Source organism: Temnothorax longispinosus, chromosome 7 (genome assembly GCF_030848805.1).
Source record: "Temnothorax longispinosus isolate EJ_2023e chromosome 7, Tlon_JGU_v1, whole genome shotgun sequence".
Lineage (NCBI taxonomy): Eukaryota > Metazoa > Arthropoda > Insecta > Hymenoptera > Formicidae > Temnothorax > Temnothorax longispinosus.
In genome coordinates, this window is record NC_092364.1 from 4132896 (window position 1) to 4151527 (window position 18632).

An 18632-nucleotide genomic window follows, 5' to 3' on the forward strand; every position below is an offset into this window, starting at 1 on the left:
TGAAATTTTTATTGAAAAAAAATTAATTCTAAATATTCTAAAAAATTTGTTATTAAAATTTAATGTGGATAGCGATTTAAAGTCTCTCTTTCTTTCATACATACATTTAGTGCGAAATAATTAATCTGTATCTTTCAGATATAAAAGACTACATGTTCCATCTACAGTAAAACTGAGGAACCACAAGCTCCCTTCTATTTCTGTCGGCTGCCAAGTCTTTCCGTGAATATCAATATTGATCTAAATTAATGCAACGCCTCAATCATTATTAGATGGCCACAATATCACGGAATTCTCGATTAATTTATGCTCCCGCAGGAATGACTGATCCCCGCATAGTTACTTGCGGGCTTAGCAAACCCACGAACTCGAGCTCAATACACTATGGACATTCACATACATTTACACATCATCGTACACATCGTATACATCCATCTACATACATATTTATGAACAACAGCGCAATAAACATTTGTGGAAAAGTTGAAGCAAGATACAATTTAATTTGACAATGATAAAAAGGATAAAAATAAAAATTGGGTCCATATGTGTTTGATACAGATGGAAGAGGATAATGAAAGATAAATATTATTATCTTTTATCCCTTATTTAATTTGATCAGTATTCTATCTCAACACTGTTTCCATTCTGTAATTGATATGATAACACTTTATTGATTTACGAAAAATATTTCAGAATATTATTTTATTATTTTTAATCGATTTAAAGAAGTAAATATATATAATTAAGCAACACAGAATGTTTAAAAAATGTTAAGAACGAATAATAATTTTCTAATCTATATAACATAGATTATATCTTTATTATACCAATTAAAATAAAAGGGCCAACTGGGTGTTTGTGTTTTCGGTCTATATTTAGACCGTCTTCGGTATAATTTAAACAAAGGAAAACAGTAATTAAAAATTATATAAGTTCGCAACAACGCATTACTCGCAGTATGTATTCAACGCAATCGCATATAGCGCGATAAATATAAATCAAGAGAGAGTTCATGCCTCGTAAACATGTCAAAAAATAAAAAGTAAAAGCAGTGATAGAAAGAATTCAAATGTTCCTTGTGATATAAGACATGTTATAAATTGTTCCTTTAAATGTTATTAATAACAGTCGATAAGTCTCTTTATTTTATTTTACAGATTATACAAAGGAACTAAATACTAAATTATAGCATGTAATAAATACATTTTTATTTTGTTCAAGATTTTCTATCAACACGAGCGCATATAAATATTATAAATCATTTATTAAGCAATATTCGAGTTGAAAATATGATAGTAATATGTGTGGCATTTTACGCTTTACCAAAATATATTCTACGTTTAGTATTAAAGATCATCGAATTATCACAGAGAATAATAATATGCAACAGCGTTGGCTAATACAATTAAAGCTTAATTCTATTCAGCTCCCCGTTATATGTATATTCTCATTTTCGTTTTTATTAAATCTACATAAATATATCCAATCGCTATAAAAAAAAATGCGAAAGTCGTCGTAAAATGTAAAAGCTTCCCTAAGCAGTAACGAAGAAATAAATTTTAAGTCAACAAGACAAGTCCGTGTCAAGTATTCTGCTAATCTTTAGAAAGTTTTTTTTTTCATCAATTTCTTTTATTTAAGTATATATGTAAGTAGCAAAGGTAATATTTTGGAAAGAAACTGAGACTAGTTTATAATCCAAAAATCAGTTCCTCCGTTTCTAAAGATTAGTCAGTAATATTAGCGATGATGTCAGCACCACTTTGCGACAACCGCGTCTCTGTTAAATAATATAAAATAATAAATAGAAATACTATTTCCTAACATTCTTCAACATATCACTAGTTCTTTAATCTTTTCCCGGAAATTTTCTTAGGAAAAAACCGTTCGATTTGCGGTAATTCTTGTTCCTCCAGCATTGTACAGACTATAGATGAACATCAATCAAATAATCTTTACAATCGATTACCTCTCTTTCATGAGTTGGATTGTGTCAGTTATAAAATTGTTCATGCAATAAGTAGTCTTTTCCGTAAACAGATTCCGGATGCAATAGTTAACAGCGTGATAATTTAGTTCATGAAGTTACCAGAGAACCAAATTTCTATAATTTACTTTCGATATTCTCATCGTATACAATCGCCGGATTCGCGACCGCCCATTGTTCCTTGGTGGCCTGCTGCTCCTTCTTCGGCCGATTCTTTAGACTCTGTATGCCGGCGTAATGCTCCTCGATTTCTCGCAAGGTCCTACCTTCGGTCTCGGGTAATATCAGGTACATAAGGCACAAACCGGCAGCATTGATCAGAGAGTAGAAGAAAAACGTGCCGGATAATGACATGCCGTTCACCATGTAGAGGAAGGTTTTGTTCGCGATCGACGCCATGACGTAGGCGATCATACCGGCCGCGCCGGTTGCGCTGCTGCGTACCTGATGACGAATTCGGAATCGTTTGAGATCAAGAAAGATTTGATGTTCAATTATAATAAAGTGTTCCAATGATAAATGCAGTCTCTAATTTTTTTGTAAACGAAATTTAAACGAAAGGGTTAAAACTTAAAAATACTGAAGGAGAAATATCGCAAAATGCACGCACCTTCACGGGAAACACTTCGCCCGCAAGAATCCAAGGTAGGGTTCTGATGCAGAGATTCCCTGTGAAAGCTCCGCCTATCATGAGAGTAGTTGGTATCCAGCTGTATCTGACACCGTCCAAGAAATCCATGTCGTTGAGATAACCATAGATAGCGGTAACGAGGAAGCATAAACCGGTACCGCCGACCGACAGGAAGGTCAGCCTGCGTTTCCCCATGAGGTGGATCGTCAGTACGCAGATTATGGTGCCGATTAACTGAGCGATGCCCAGGAACACCGTGGCCGTGTACTTGTCGATCGGCGCGTTCAGTTTCGCGAATATCACGACGGCGAAAGTCTGCAGAGTTGTGCAGCCACCGAAGTTTGAGATGAAGAAGCCCGCGCTGACCAAAAAGAAAGGCAAACAGAAGGTCCGTTTGGTGTAGGCTCGCCAAATCTTTTCTTTATCGGCATCGGTGTTATCGGTCGGCTTCTGAATCGCCTCGCGGAGCGCATTAAATTCATTTTGCACATGCGATGGGCCTACCCAGCCCCGCAACCAACAGAGAGCGCGTTCCGATTCCTTGAAACGACCCTTGACTGGAAAGAATCGAGTTTCTGTATCATTCAAAATTCAAAACTAGCTTTAATTAATTATTATTATAATAATTTTTAAAGTTTTTTTTTAAATAAGAGATTAGCCCAGATATATACATATATCTGTTTCGTTAAAAAACTGAAAAAACGTTTTGATTTATATAAAGTAATAGATTCAAGTGATGATACTTTATTGAACCGCTAAAATATTTAATTATATAATTGCTAAAATTAATTATATAACTCCTTACATTTGAGAAAAGAGATAAATAACAATTCGCTAATATTTATAAACAGATAAATAATTTAGAATAATAAATAAATAATAAAATAATTTAACAGTTTGATAAATTTGTGAAAAAAGTAAATAATTTAACTGATCACTCACCAGCGAGCCAGTGCGGGCTCTCGGGCACCAAGCACAGGGCGATAAAACAAAGAATCGGGTAAGTCAGATTGATCAGCGCCACTGTTCTCCAGTGAGTCAAACTGCCGCTCAACATTTGCGTGAAGACACCCAGGATCACCGCCATCGAGGAAGTCGCGGAGAGCATTCCGCGCAGGTAGGGCTGCGACACCTCGGCGACGTAAGTTATAACCGGGCCCTCGAGGAGGCCGCCCGTCAGGCCCGTCATCGCGAGCGCCGCGAGCAACATCGCGGGATTGCTGGAATAGTGAAACACCAGCCAGGCCATCACGAATGGTATATTCGCCAGCATCATCGTCCGTTTCCTGCCCAGATACTGCGATAGCGGTCCACTCGCCAAACAGCCGATCGGCACGAGAAATAAGTTCAAACTGCCTGGAAGAGGATATATTAACAGTGAAAACATTGTAGACGATAATTGATATAATAAATAAGACTATTATGTAAAATTTTGTTGAACTATAAAGCCGGTTCTACAATACGTCGCGAACAATGGCAACTGCTAATTGAAAAGTGTTATTTCCACGTTGCGCTTGTCAATTGCGGTTGTCAAAAGAGAGTTGGCGAACTTTTAACTTTTTTGGCGACAGTAACTGACAATCGGCAATCAGAAATAACACTTTACAACCAGCAGTTGTCATCGTTTGCGACGTATTGTAGAACCGGCTTAAGTGCATATAAGTTAATAATTATAATTTCAATTTTAATATTGATAATAATTTAAACGTTAATATTGAGATAATTTATAATGTGGTGAACTAATATTAATTTTTTTACCATGAAATTTCATTTATATTGACTTAAATTACAATGAAAGAGTTTTATCAGAAAAAGGCGAAAAAATCCTCCTGGACAGACAGAAGAAAAATTCTATTTGTATTTTAAAGCAAAAATTCTTTAAATAATTCTATATGTATTGTATGGATCTCTCAGCGCCCCATATTTATAAATGGCCCTTTACTGATCCATGTTAATTCCTCCATCGTGACTTTGATGTCCGCATCTTCCCTCTGCAACGCCGGGATAAGGATAGTTGAGAATCCCAAGGTTGAACCAAAAGTAAGTAGGAGTAAATTTTTAGCGCCGACTGCACAACATTGCGGTACTGCTTGTCGAAGTTTGGAAATATATGCTACTTCATCCGTGACTGATGTTTTCTCATCGTTCCTAAAATGCAGCGAAAAAAATATTAATACAACGTATATTTTACTGAAAACGCAATCTTGAGTTCAATGCTCAATTTTTTTAACATTGTATATATATATTAATTAATTAACTATTAAATTGATAAATCTGGAAATCTCTTTTTCTTCCACATATATTAAATGAATAACAATTATCATGTTAATTTTTGTAATATTTGTCGACATTTTTATTATATACTTTTATTTTGTATAATATATTTTTGATAGAGATAGAAAATTCTTCGTCTAAAAATAACATCCTCTAGAACTGATAACTATTTGACGCTCTCGGCCTTGGAATTTAACATGCCCGACACATCTTTGAAAGTCTACGTGCACTACATTGTACATACATTGAACTCTCAATCAGTCGAATAAAAGGTCTTAAATGAACTGTAGACGAGGTGGAAGGAGTTCCGTCCCACAGATCCACAATACCGGATAAATTCATTTACAAGATAATTAAACACATGCATGTAATTAAATGGACGGGGAAAAATATGTATTAAAGTAACTTAATTCTTATTACAAATAGTACTGTTAAAATATAATATTTATCTTATAACATTGTTGTTAAATTTAGCAAAAATATATATCTATGAATTATTTTAGAAAATATCTCATTACTCTTAATATAAATATAAATAAAATAATCGCGAATAATGTACATGTCAATCGACATAAAATGGAAGTAGGATATTTGTGTATAGGAAAGTATACACGGGTTCAATGAAACGCAATTCTTTCACCTCGTTAAAGCATAATCGACGCTCCCGTTTACAAAACCTTTCACTTGACGTAATCACGTTGCTTTCGGCAACAACCTTTCCGGCGAAGTTCAGATTCAGTTATTTCAAGTGCCAATAGCCTACATTATTTCTTTGAGCCGTGTATTAAAAGAAAAATCTGAATAGCTTCTGAGATGTTTCTACATGAACTTTTAACATTTAGAAGTATCTCAAAATTTTTTTTGATGAATTGGTTTTGGATCTGTCATCTGTAAACAAAATAACTGTGAGGCAGGCATAATTTTACGCTAATACTCTTATGTTAATCTACTTCCATAAATTATATCTACATATTTTTTTTACATGCAACATTTATCTGTCATTTAAATATTTTTATTATTACGATTAGTGAAGAATTCCGTAAATAAATTAGAAATAAAAAACTCGTCAATAATTCGTTTGCTAGTAGAGACGTCATGAGGATTTTTCTCTTCTTTCTATTTATTTTATTTCATGAAAAAAAATTGCGGTCTGGAATCTACATAAAATATAAATTCAGAATATAAAAAGATACTCTCATGAATTGGAATAACAGTACGGAATATATCTCTGAAATATATTCAAAAATAAAAAAGGAACGCGTTCACCATAAGGATTTGATAAGATTAAAGTAATTCCATGATCCCGTAAGAATGTTCGTGTGGAGATAAAGAGAGAAAGGACCGGTTTACGATGATCCACATATCGCATTGCGCAAACGTGCAAGAACATGCACAATTACATAAACGCAATGATGGTTGGAGGCACCTTTTGTGTTGAATCGTGCCGGTTTAAAATCGTTGCCACGAGCGTTACGCGAAACACCGGCGAACAATGCGAACGATTAGTATGAATGAGTTATTTACGCGAGGTCGCGGTTAGACGAATGTAGATATATTTTTTTACGTTCTCTCGTATTCCTGTGGTTTATTTATCCCGTATTTTTCTCATTTTCTGGTGAATCTACGAATAATGCGTTGCGTTAGCTTTGAACAAAGTGTGTCGCTCACTAAGTACATGCCGTTCTCTCATTTTGAATGAAACGAGCCCAGCGATGATGTAACATCGCCAATCAGGCAACGCAATCCGTTTTCCACCTGCTCGGACATATATATCCCTTGTTCTTTCCCACGTGTACTCTCGCGAACCTTTCACGTCTCCGATTACTTACGGAATCTATAAAATACGAAGACGCGTACAGATTCACAAGCTGCGTCTGAGACAAATATGATTTGCAGACGTCCAGTAATTTTTAAGAAATAAGTAGATTGGTCGTCATTTTCGTTGATGACTTTTTAATTCGGTGGGCTTTTACGTTACGCAGATATTACATATATGGTAAAAAAAAATTAATGATATTGCGCAACGACTATCCTCGCAACTTTAAATTATTATTATGCTTTAATGATCTTGAATTTAAATTTTGTCTGTTTGGAAAATGAAAACGTAGATAGGGTTTAAAAGGTTCGTCATTTAAATTATGAAACTCCCGATTGAATGGCTATCGAAGGACTTATTACTAATCCATATAGAGCGATATTTAGCGATCGATCAAACCCTGATGTGATTTTAATTATGCATGAAATATGCCAACCGAATGTCCTTCGCGCGCGTGTAATGTGCGTCAACTTTAACGCCATTCCGCTTTTACGGGACATTAATTGCCCTAAGGCATTAATTGCGAAAGGAAATCAGATTGTACGAAAAGATTAGCTGAAGACTCGCCGTTCGAGTCTCGGCAAATGACTTGATTTTGCCATTATTTTGCGTAACAATTTTTTTGTCGTAACAAAAAACATCAGGATGTAACAGAACGCTTGTTATTCGAAACTCCATTATTAGAATGATCCGTTATCCGGATGCTCTATTATTCGAATATTTGCGTAATGTTTACTTTTAAAGAATGAGAATGTGTCTGTTTTATTTCGAAATGTTCATGACATTAGATAAATTACGCAAAAAAAACAAGTGTTTGCTCGTAGCCGACTTTATTATATTTACAGAAATTCTACTATTATGCAACGTTCCCCGCGCGTATTTTTTTCCTCTGAAAAATTCGTTTAATGAGATTTAAACGATCCGCGAATAAGATTTCCATTCATTAAATACGTAAAGAACACGCTCGGTGAATATTTTGCTCTGTGTCTTTCTTCTCCTCATAGATAACGTCGTCTCATGATAGTTCTATCTCCAGTTATATTACAGTCTGAGTTATATTACAGTCGCGTGTCAACTAGTTCTCAAATGCGGATAAGTATCGTGGATATCATAGCCGAGCGAAGATTCTATCGTCGTCTATTAGTAGCGTCATTATACGCATTATATGTCGTTACGTGTCGCACAATGGTCAAGCCCAGTTCGCAAAAGTGCAGTTTTCCGGGATATCTGGAAGCGCTTATTGTCCAAGGTTTTTAACGACACGATTTAACAGCCGTCTCGCCGTTTCGGAGACTTACAGCGGTATTACTAAAGCGATTATTATATTAATGAGATTTCTCGCCGTCACCTGATCGAATGCAAAGCTAGCTTTGTCTCGCAGGGAGCTCCGATTGACGCGCAGCATGTTAATTAATCGCAACACACGAAGACGGCATTAATACAATGAGATTGTCGGTCAGTGACCCATTTGCGAACAGCAGATTATAGTCTGCTGTGAAGATGATATCATACTTAATAGCGATTGGCGTTAAGATAATTAGTCTTGAGATTTGTAATTAATAATTTTTTTTTTATTGACGACGCAGCGTCCGAATTAAAAATATTATTGTTTAAATCTATTTTTCTTAAAAAGAAGTTATGGTATCACGAAATCGTGTCAAATAAAAACTTATACACATTATGCAATTTTCAATTATTACTATGCTTTAATATTAAATATCCAGTAAAGTATATTATTTTGTAATATGATTGTAAAATCAAATATCTGAAAAAAATATGTATGTGATATTTCGAGATATATTACCATAAGAAATTCTTGAAAATGTGAGCAATTAAATAAAGCGAAGAGCTTAACCAAAGAAAATAAATGATAACATAAACAAAAAATATTAAAATAAAAAGTTGTTTAACGCAGAAAACTTGGCGTTGTTAGATAAAAATAATAACCATACTATCATAATGTTAACTAATTATTTTAAAATTATTTTAAAATATTTTAAGCTACTTCGTGCAGACAGGTGTATGATAATGATAACGTTTCTTAAATATACATTGCTTTATAATATCTCTGTTAATGCTCCAATAGAAAAAAAACTTAAACGTAAACCTTTTCTTAAACTTAGTCCGTCACTATTGAGATTTAATAATCATACCTCGACTCATCTAATGTAAGTGGCTCGTGTATAGACACTCCGTCTGTTCAGTTGCTGCCGTATATGCACGTAGCACAAGACATGACCATATCTCTTGATCCCCTCTCTCAACATATTCATATCCGGATTTCAATTTGAATCTTTATTATCTAATCCACAATCTATAATGAGCAAACTACGTTCTGCTTATCGGTCATTGCGATTAGAAGTTATCAGTGAAAAATAAAATAAGATTTTTGGAAATTTAAAATTGAACTTATAGTTAGAATAAGATAAAAAATGCCACTTGGTTGACACTTTTTGCATTTTATTGAGCATTTTATAAATCTTTTTAATTAGAAAAATTCTTCGTGATAAGATATACAGCTTGAAAGTACCTTTCGCTTGTATTCTATAATTGCACCAAATTCGAGGATAACATGTTTGACGATTGCTAATGTTTTCGTTCTTACGCGAAATATAAAATATGTGTGTTATGTAAGTAACCGTGACACACGCGTAATAATGTAGGTCTCGTGAAACACGACAGAGCTTTTAGGCATGATGAAGTAGCTGGCAATTTAATAATATCTTACTTCCTGCAATTTTCCTAATGTCTTGCAGTTTCACCTGAGTCTGCGAAACTTATATTCGTAGATCTTGCAGTTTCACCTAAATCGGCGAAATTTATATTCGCAGATGAGTTCATAATATTATTTCTTTTTTTTATATAATAAAATACAAAGATAAAAGAATACACGAGGTACGTTTATCACGAGCATACAGCATAAACTCATAATCATTTGGAACATTATAAATTTTAATGAGCGGATGTGAACGTAATTACTATATCGAACTACAACGTCGAGCTACTATATGAGCATTATATGAGAAATGTTCATCCAGTTGTTCGCTTTTAATTTACTTGCTTTTATTAATTACTTTACTTTTTTAAATATTTTATTTACGTATAAAACTTTTGTTTTTTAATATTTTTTATTGATTAATTGTGATTAAATAATAAAAGAATATTACTATTACATTTACATTTCTGAATAAAATTACTTAAATCTCATCTTTCAAATAAAATTGGTGAAACTAGAGACAGTAGAGTGGATAATAAACAACTGTATTCGTGGCTAATGTTACATCATGATCATATAACAACCAATTCCATTATAAACAATCAGTAAATAGGAAATTTACCAATATACGGTTGAGCTGGATTTTTTGTGCTTATAATAATATTATTCGCGTGAATTTATGTATATTTCTTTGCTTTAGCAAACTACGCGCCATTACTATCGGTCTTGAAATGCAATGTCAAGCTAAAGCTAGAAATTTACGATGTTCCAAGGTTGTAATTTTATGCTGCACGCTCGTGATAAAAGTACCTCATGTATTCTTTTATCTTTTCATACCTTATTCCGTATTTTCCATATATATTTCTCATATTCTAAAGATTCATATTAGAGTATCGGTATTATTAAATTGATTAATTTAATTATGTGATTGTACTATTCTTTCAAGACCGATAGTAAGCATAGTTTGCTAAAGCGAAGAAGTATATACACACATAAATTCACGCGAATAATATTATTAGGCACAAAAGATCCAGCCCAACCGTATATTTCCTATTTACAAGATTGTTTATCGTAATCGATCATGACTCTCTTAAATTTCATTATAAATTGTCGATTAAACTCAACATATCAAATTTTGACATGCTTTTACGCAAACGCGTTAAGCAAAGGTAAAATGTAAAAGCTACTTGTCATGTTATTAGCCTACATCATACTTAATCGTTCGACAAAGCCCGAGAAACGATTGTGCGGCTGAACACATTGATTTTGCGGAAGCTCGCGAAATTATGTCATTGACGCGTTTTTTTCTCTACACCCTCCTAGGGTCCCCCTGATGGAAACCAATTAGATGCGGCACCGACACCTTGGATTTCGTACTTTTAATTCTTTAGATCCGTCACTTCAAGGTTAATACGTTCTCGCGCACGATCAGGAAGTCATCTGCGTAAAGTCCGTAAACTACATTTTGAGTACTTAATGAACTCTCGTGACTCTCAGTTTGTTTTCGTTTGCATATTATTAACGCCGAGTTCCTTATATACATCCTGAATATATTTGCAATAAAACTGTCGTGTAATGCAAATGCGATATGAATAAGATCTGTCGATTCAGCTTTAGCTATGAGCATCAATTAAAATAAGGGGATGGCTGATATATTAATTTTGACAGTTGTATCACTGGAAATATATCGTTTAAGAAGAAGAGGACATTTTGTAGATTAAATGGCATAAACTTGCAATTTTTTAAATTAAATAAAGTAATACTATTTTACTGAAAGAATCTCACGATTACTGTATTTCCTTGAATCTTACACAACGTTTTTACATAATTGAAGGCTCGATATGGAAAAGCGCTCTTTAAGCGCGGCGGTATCTTCTATTAACGGTATTATTAATTTATCGTTGAACAAAGTTCTATAAGCCAAGGTCAGTAAAAAAAGAAAATTGCTAGTGCTATTTATCTTGTGAATGTGCATATGGAATAATAATAAGATTCCCATCTTTTCTGTGCGTATCTATCTTTTTATGAATAAATTTATTGTTTAGAAAATTAATATTTCTGGATTTTCATCTAGAGACTTTTTTAGAGAAAGATCTGAATAACTTCACATTAATCTTAAAATATTTGGGGTCTCTGAGATCTCAGGCTAAAGTTTAAAACTCTACCATTGGTAGAATGAATAAGTAGGGAGGGTGGATACGACCGAGGGTGGATGTAAAAAAATTTGAAGTTTTTTCAATAGCTAGCAGCTGCTGGAGTAGTCAATTGCTCGTCAGCTTTGCGACAATTAACACGTGAAATAAGTCTGGGATCTCTCGGAGCCCAGTGTGTATTTTGTGCAACATTTTTTTGCAAGTAAGTATATATATTTTCTAGTTTATTTTATTCGAATTTATAGATTTACAATATAGATATATTACAATATAGTGTAAATCTATATTTAAAACAATATTTGATCATATTTTTATAATTTTTTCATGAAAATATTGTTATCGGTTTTATTAGATTTAAGCACGAGATCTTTAGAACATAAAGTATACCAATAATTTACACTTGCATATTGTTCTAAGTAAATAATGAAAACTCGTAGCTCCGACAAGATAGCAGAGGTGCTCAATTCCGTGCCATATTTTTAGAAAATTTATCTGTTAAGCTAATTAAATTTATGATGCGAAAATTACAATCGATGACGTTACGTACATCTGTACGAATACTCATTGAGAACGTGGATGATAAAATGTGCAATGTAAAGATGATGCCAAATTGGAAAAAAAAGAACAAAAGGCGATTTTGTCCACGTGGAAAGGATAAAAAGATTTGCGTGCCCGCGGTGCAAAAATCCTCGATCTTTGTTTTACTCAATGCACTGAACAGTTGACGTAATCTATGTGAATAATTAATTTTTTTTATATTTTGTAGTCTTTATTCTTTTTATTAATAAACATGCATGACAAGTTATTAAGAGTTTGTATTATTTAACAAAATTTCTGACTTTTATACCTGTCTGCAAAATTGCTAGGAAATAGAAATGTAAAAATTCGCCATTTTTGGAGCCTTGCAATTTTGATAATAATATTCCAATATTTAAGAGGCAAATGTTTTTGTACTTTGAAATGTGTTTTTCTTTTATCTAAAAGGTTTTCTTGATTATCTTCATTAGCAAAAAAGATATGAATTTTTCAAGCAATTACGATAAAATGGCGTTTTTTTGCATTTATGAATAATTAAAATTTTTTCTGAATATTTACGATTTTCTCGAGAGTTATAATGAAAAAAGTACCATTGGGGTGCTACTTCTCAGACCCCAGTGTGGTTTACGTATGCAAAAATTTAATATGTATTCCTAGGGTTAAATGTAAAGCACAAAATCCCCAAAAGTATGAACAAACCTTTTTCCATTCTCCGCGCGCTCGGAAACTGCCATTTCGGTCGGACCTGCTCGTGGTTCAATTTTCCCGTCTTCACGCATATCGACTCTCTTGCATATCGAAGGACGATGCGGCCGATACGACGAGGATGGCCTTCTCTCGAAGAAAAACAATGTACAATCAGATTCTTGCGCGATCGCGAGGATGCGAAGCCATAATTATGATCCTCCACCATTTATTTCCCATTCCCAGCGTACGATCGATTGAAGCTTGCTATAATGGTCTTGTAGGAGCAAGAAGAGATTTGCGACAAGTTGTCGCAAGCGGATTTTCTTTTATACAAAGAAACGCGAGAGCGAATGTCCATAATGAGTTTAGCGAACTGATGTTCACATATCCAGTCTCAGCATCCATATTTGCATAAAGTGATAAGCGTGCAATTGTGAAAAATGGAAGCGACAGATATAAATATCTCGCGCTATGTTAGAGACGAATGTAAATGAGACGAAAAGGATCGATGGAAACTTATTCTGCGGATTTTCATAATCTTTGAAGTAAAAAAAATGACGGGACACCTGTGGCATAATGTACAAGATTGTCAGCATATATATGATTAATGATTTATTGACTGCTTCAATGCGCTCAATTTACTTTACTTAGTTATTCACGATTACAATAAGTGACTCACTAAAAAAAACCTCATATGCAGAGAATTTTCCGCAATAAATTTCACTTATGAATTCTTTATGCAATTTAAAGTGCATTTTTTCTCAATAAATATATACCCAAGTAACACAATCTGCCATATTCGCTGCGACAGCAAAAATGTGGCTAGTATAACGTCCTGCCAGCCTTTTACTATTTGGCAGCAAATGTTATTTTGCTAGATTTTTAGCCGTAACATCTAATAAAAAAGTCAAAATACAGCCACAGCTATTTTAGCTATATTAATGTACGTTGTGACAGCTAATAAAAAAGTCAAAATGCAACCACAGCTATTTTAACTGTTTTAACAGCTGTAAAGTCGCTGTGACAGCTGTTAGAAATACCAAAACTAGCCGCAGCCATTTTAGCGAGAGGAAAAGCAGTAATGTAGAAACTAAAATACAGCCAAAATAGCTGTAATCTGACTATAATTTATACGTCACAGCGAAAGCGAAGAGTAAAGTGACTATCAATTTTAATTAAGTTAAACTTAGCATGTATCAACGATGGTCAAGCGGACCCATGCGTTATACTTATGAATTTGCGTCTGAGCTAGCATACTTATGCTGTATGTACATTATACTACAATAATTTGCAATAATTAATTACTATTTATTAATTAATTTAAATTTTTTTAGTGTGGCAAAGGTTCCGGATTATTCGAGGTTCAATCTCAATTGAATAAAAACAAAATTTTTTGGAATTCTTTTTTCAATACTTTTACGTAATTTTTAAATTAAATTAATTTTTATTAAATATTAATTTACATATAACATTCTCTGTTTATTGGTTTGTTTATCTTTATTCCGACTGTCACTTGCTGTGACAATTTCTTCACAGTAAAATAGCGGCAACGCAACTATAAACGGCTGCGACATTGTCCTCAAAGCCTTATGTTGTCCCACTTTTGCTGCTACAACTTTGTCAAAACGTCATAATGACGTTGTGATAACTGTGCTAGATAAAAATGCAGTTTAAGCTGCAACAACGTTATATCGTAGTCGTTTTAAAACTTTTATGTGCTACTTGGAGTGTAGAATATAAAGTAGAAGTTACTTTAATAAAACTTTAATTGAAGGCTTAGTCTTTAAGTTAAGAATTATGAAGTTTTGAAAAAAGATGTTATCCAATCAAAGTTCTGCCAAAGAAAAATTAACTACAAACATCGCAAAAAGGCCGTAAATAAAGTTTGTCGGTAACATCCTGTACATGAGGCAATGGATGCAGGAATTTGTAAAAGAAATTAATGAATTAACTCATTAAGTATCCGATCTCAGAGGAATAAATTTCTCTCGATCAATTTCGATTCAGAGGATTTCGATCAAAATTATTCCGTTTTCTCTACAAAACACAATAGAAATCTAGGAAATAACTGAACAATTTCGATCAAAACTAATCCATTCCGAAAAATTCTATAATACCTGCTCAGATATTTGTCACCAGGTTTTTTCCCCTCGATATCAGTCCCGTTGTGCTTACCTGGAGATTGTATGCAGAATTAAGGGATCAACGTCCCTTCCGTCGTTTCTTCTGCTACGAAAAGTCGATCAGCTTCGTCGATTTCTTCGTCGGATTGAAGCGTTTCAAAAAGTGGAACTATTGCGGGTGTATTAGAACTGTCAAAGTTTTCTGTTTTTGAGAATAAGATGCCGACTTCACAAAAAGGATTACGTGTAACGATATTTCTTGCTATTTATCGAACAAGTAAGTAACAACTGCAAGGATTTTCCATGTTGTTACGCAGTTGAACACGAATTGATTACCCCTGCATGCATGCAATGTTCGTCATTACTCTTCGTTGCCTGTACTAACAGTTTGATATTTTACGATTTATAAGCTTGTTTCACTTTGATCGCTTTTCCTCTTTCCTCGGGGAGAAACTTTATAGTTTGTTAGAAATTCTCGTGGCCTTTATCCTTGTAGGACGTAAAATTGATCGGAAAGAGAATTACCACTTTCAAATTCAGAACTTTGCTTTTTTAGCTTAACGATAAGTTTGATATATAGTGCTATTAAGAAGTTAGTATTGTCAAGAGAATTATAAGTAAGATCTTTCTCATAAAAGCAATTTATAATTGTGTCCTTCGCTTTTACTATGAACAAAACAATTGACTCGTAGTTATTTAATGAATTCTCAACGAATTTCTCGTTTGTCAGAAACTGTCTTTATATTTTTCTAAATTTTTCCAATCGAACGTCGCACTTTCTTCTCTTCCCACACACATTTGTTTGTCAAACTAAATCTTCATACAGAATATTTTCGGAGCGGCTTGATGGCGAGCTGTAGAAATATTTTCCAACTTCTTCTTTCCTTTTTAACATCAGAAGCGACTCTCTCTTACATTATCTGGCCAAGAAGGAAAAAGGAATAACGTAAGAATACTATTTACACACGAGAGTTTTGTTGCGGAGAGATATATAATTCTCGCTTCTCTACCGCGACAAAATCCGAGAGGGGGAATCACAGAGTAGAAAGCGTTAGAGAAATCGGAATTAAGGTTGCCGGTTTACATTAGATCGGGACACCGCGACAGACTAAACGTCGCGCGACACGAAAGCCCTGAGCTAGCTGCACTTTCGAGATTTTGAGCTCCCTCCTTCGACACCTGCCTTCCTCCTGACAGAGGTTGTAGGCGAATAAGTACGTACACGCTCGTACGCGTGACCTCTCTACCTCCCTTCTCTTGCCTCGGTCATTTGAGCGTGATTACACCCGCGGTACATACGCGACCCAGGACCGTTAATGCGATGGAGAACGGAGCGGACAGTGGGACCAAGCGATCGCTGAATTTAAGGATGTTAATTTTATCAAGTCTCTTTGCATTATAATAAGAAGCGTTTGCACCAAAGAGGATTTCGTCGGAACATTTTGATTAAAATATTATGAAAAAAGGTTTTTGACCTTTGATGTGGGATGTGGAACAATATATTTTTTCTTATAAGATATAAATTTACATTTTTGTTCAAGAATATTATCAAACTTTTCGAAGAATTTGTATCGAAATCGGTATATTAACACGTTATTATAAAAGTATCATTAATATTATGTATAAAAATATATTACATTTAAGTTATTTTGTAAATTATTTTATTCTAATCTATGCAGGATTAAAATAATTGTTGTTTATTTAATTCAATCTTTATATATATATTATAAAACGAACAATATTATCAAGTGATTAATCGACATAATTTAAATTTTAATCTCTTTTCTGATAAACAGGAGTACTTTAACAAAATACAAAAACATTTTAAAATTTACAAGTCTATATAATCTAAAAAACGTAGTAATGATATCTAAAGTAGTTAGAATTTCTTATAACTCTTTTTCAAGATAATTTAAATATTTCGTTTATAGGAGATAATTAATAAAAGATTATCTGCTTTTAACTGCATAAAAAATTACAGCTATTTAATAGTGCTCTAATTTGTAGCAATTTATAATAATAAGTGAGAAATTTGCTAATTAACAGTTCTAACAACAGTACAATTATCAATAGAAGATATCAGACGAAATGTTTGTGTAAATTTCAACATACAGGAATTATAACATTTGCCTCCTTTCTAACAATTAAAATGCACTATCTGCCCCCGATAGCACAAATAGATATACACAATCGCATTCATATAAATTCTTCTTGAATCGCCTTGAGTGATTATCTACGATATTTACAGCATTAATATTTAAAATGGAGATATGAATGGAATGGAGGTACGAAAATAACTGCCTTAATTAGCTTTTAATTTAAGTTTGTTATATCTATGTTAAATTTTAGATATTTTTGTAAAAGACAGTTCGTGCGCATTCGTAATTACCCATACCGATTATATTTAATGGATTATACGATGAGAATACTCATATACCGTTGCGAAATGATAATAATATGCCGCTATTTATCACGTATTACTTATACTGTTTTCTGCACATTGTCTGAAATCTATTCTAGGAAACATTTTTGCATTATTTCTAACATTGCCAATGAAAAAATCGATTGCAGACAATATTCAAGTTTCATTGACTATTTTTACATCTCCTCGATATTTTTCTCGTTTCTCGCTACTTCTCTTTTCTTTTCACATATATTCTTTACATATATATTCGATCTTATGTATGATTATTATTTGAAATTATTCGATGTTTGAATTTATTATTCGTTTTTATATGCGTCAGAGATGTTGCATGTGCGCATATATAAAACCGGCATTTGTTTTGATAAGATCAATTTCGGAGTATTTTCAAATTTGTTGATTTTTATTATCGCGAGATCATCTTTCAGTGTCCGTAGCAATCGAAATGTGAACCTGTCGAAATTGCTTCTATTGGAATTAATATCTGCTTACAATGCAACACAGTGTTTTTTTTTTATAGAGAGAATGCGTGAGAAATCATAATTTATTTTACAAGAGACTTAATTGACTGACGCACACTAAAATAATTTCTCGTAAATATTCGTTCTAGCAAAATGAGAAACCAGGTGTTTAAAAATTATGCTAATTATCGTTATCACATGTAATCGTGGATTACATTGCTAACCATCATCGGTTTACTAATCTTTCCCTTAATTCTTTGTAACAACATGATTAATATCACTGTTTTACATTATGCAAAGTAGCGACATCATTAATTGACACAAGACAACAAAATTTGCACATGTTACACATGTACATATCGCTTAATTCGTTTGCATTCGTTTAAGAATGCAACTCATTATTTTTTTATGCTTACAATTTGTATTATAGCTATTGTGAATATTTATTATATACATATATTACTTTTTAAAAAACTATACCATAATATTAACTAGACCATACCAAAACTAAACCATATAATATTGTAAATATTAATATTAATTAAATATAAATATGCCAATATACGATCGGGCTGGATGTTCGTGCCTAGTAATATTTTTTGCGTGAATTTATGTACTTTTTTTCGCTTAATAACCTGCGCGTTGATTACTATCGGTCTTGAAACGCAGTCCCAAACAGAAGCTAAAATACTGTACAATCATTTAATTAAATTGATACTCAATTAATAATGAAAAATGGCCTGGCTGGGATGTTATATTTCACAACAGACCCTTTACATAAGATGTTTATTAGCATCACTATTATTGAATTGATTATTAATT

The 18632-nt window shown here is 33.2% G+C and overlaps 1 protein-coding gene across 3 annotated transcripts; it reads right to left on the reverse strand.

Moving 5' to 3' along the window:
* Positions 1-804: 804 nt before the first annotated feature.
* Positions 805-16132, reverse strand: LOC139816430 (facilitated trehalose transporter Tret1). 3 transcript variants are annotated; one of them, XM_071783916.1, is made up of 7 exons: positions 15895-16131; positions 14980-15781; positions 12817-12948; positions 4564-4769; positions 3564-3977; positions 2601-3178; positions 805-2434 (listed from the first exon to the last, which is right to left on the reverse strand). In XM_071783916.1, exons 3-7 carry the CDS (start codon positions 12894-12896, stop codon positions 2108-2110), a joined length of 1605 nt encoding a protein of 534 aa, XP_071640017.1. In that variant the 5' UTR covers positions 12897-12948; positions 14980-15781; positions 15895-16131; the 3' UTR covers positions 805-2107. The 3 variants fall into 3 exon arrangements, with proteins under 3 accessions (XP_071640017.1, XP_071640018.1, XP_071640016.1); XM_071783917.1 differs by having other exon boundaries at positions 14980-15302; positions 15884-16131; XM_071783915.1 differs by having other exon boundaries at positions 12817-12951; positions 14980-16132.
* Between the last annotated feature and the right edge of the window lie 2500 nt (positions 16133-18632).

Coding starts and splice junctions, on each gene's coding strand:
- LOC139816430 (XM_071783915.1), bottom strand. CDS start 12,896: ATGCGTGAAGACGGGAAAATTGAACCACGAGCAGGTCCGACCGAAATG. Junction 4,770..12,816: donor CGCGCGGAGAATGGAAAAAG/GTTTGTTCATAC, acceptor GCTGCATTTTAG/GAACGATGAGAAAACATCAG. Junction 2,435..2,600: donor GCGAAGTGTTTCCCGTGAAG/GTGCGTGCATTT, acceptor ATTCGTCATCAG/GTACGCAGCAGCGCAACCGG.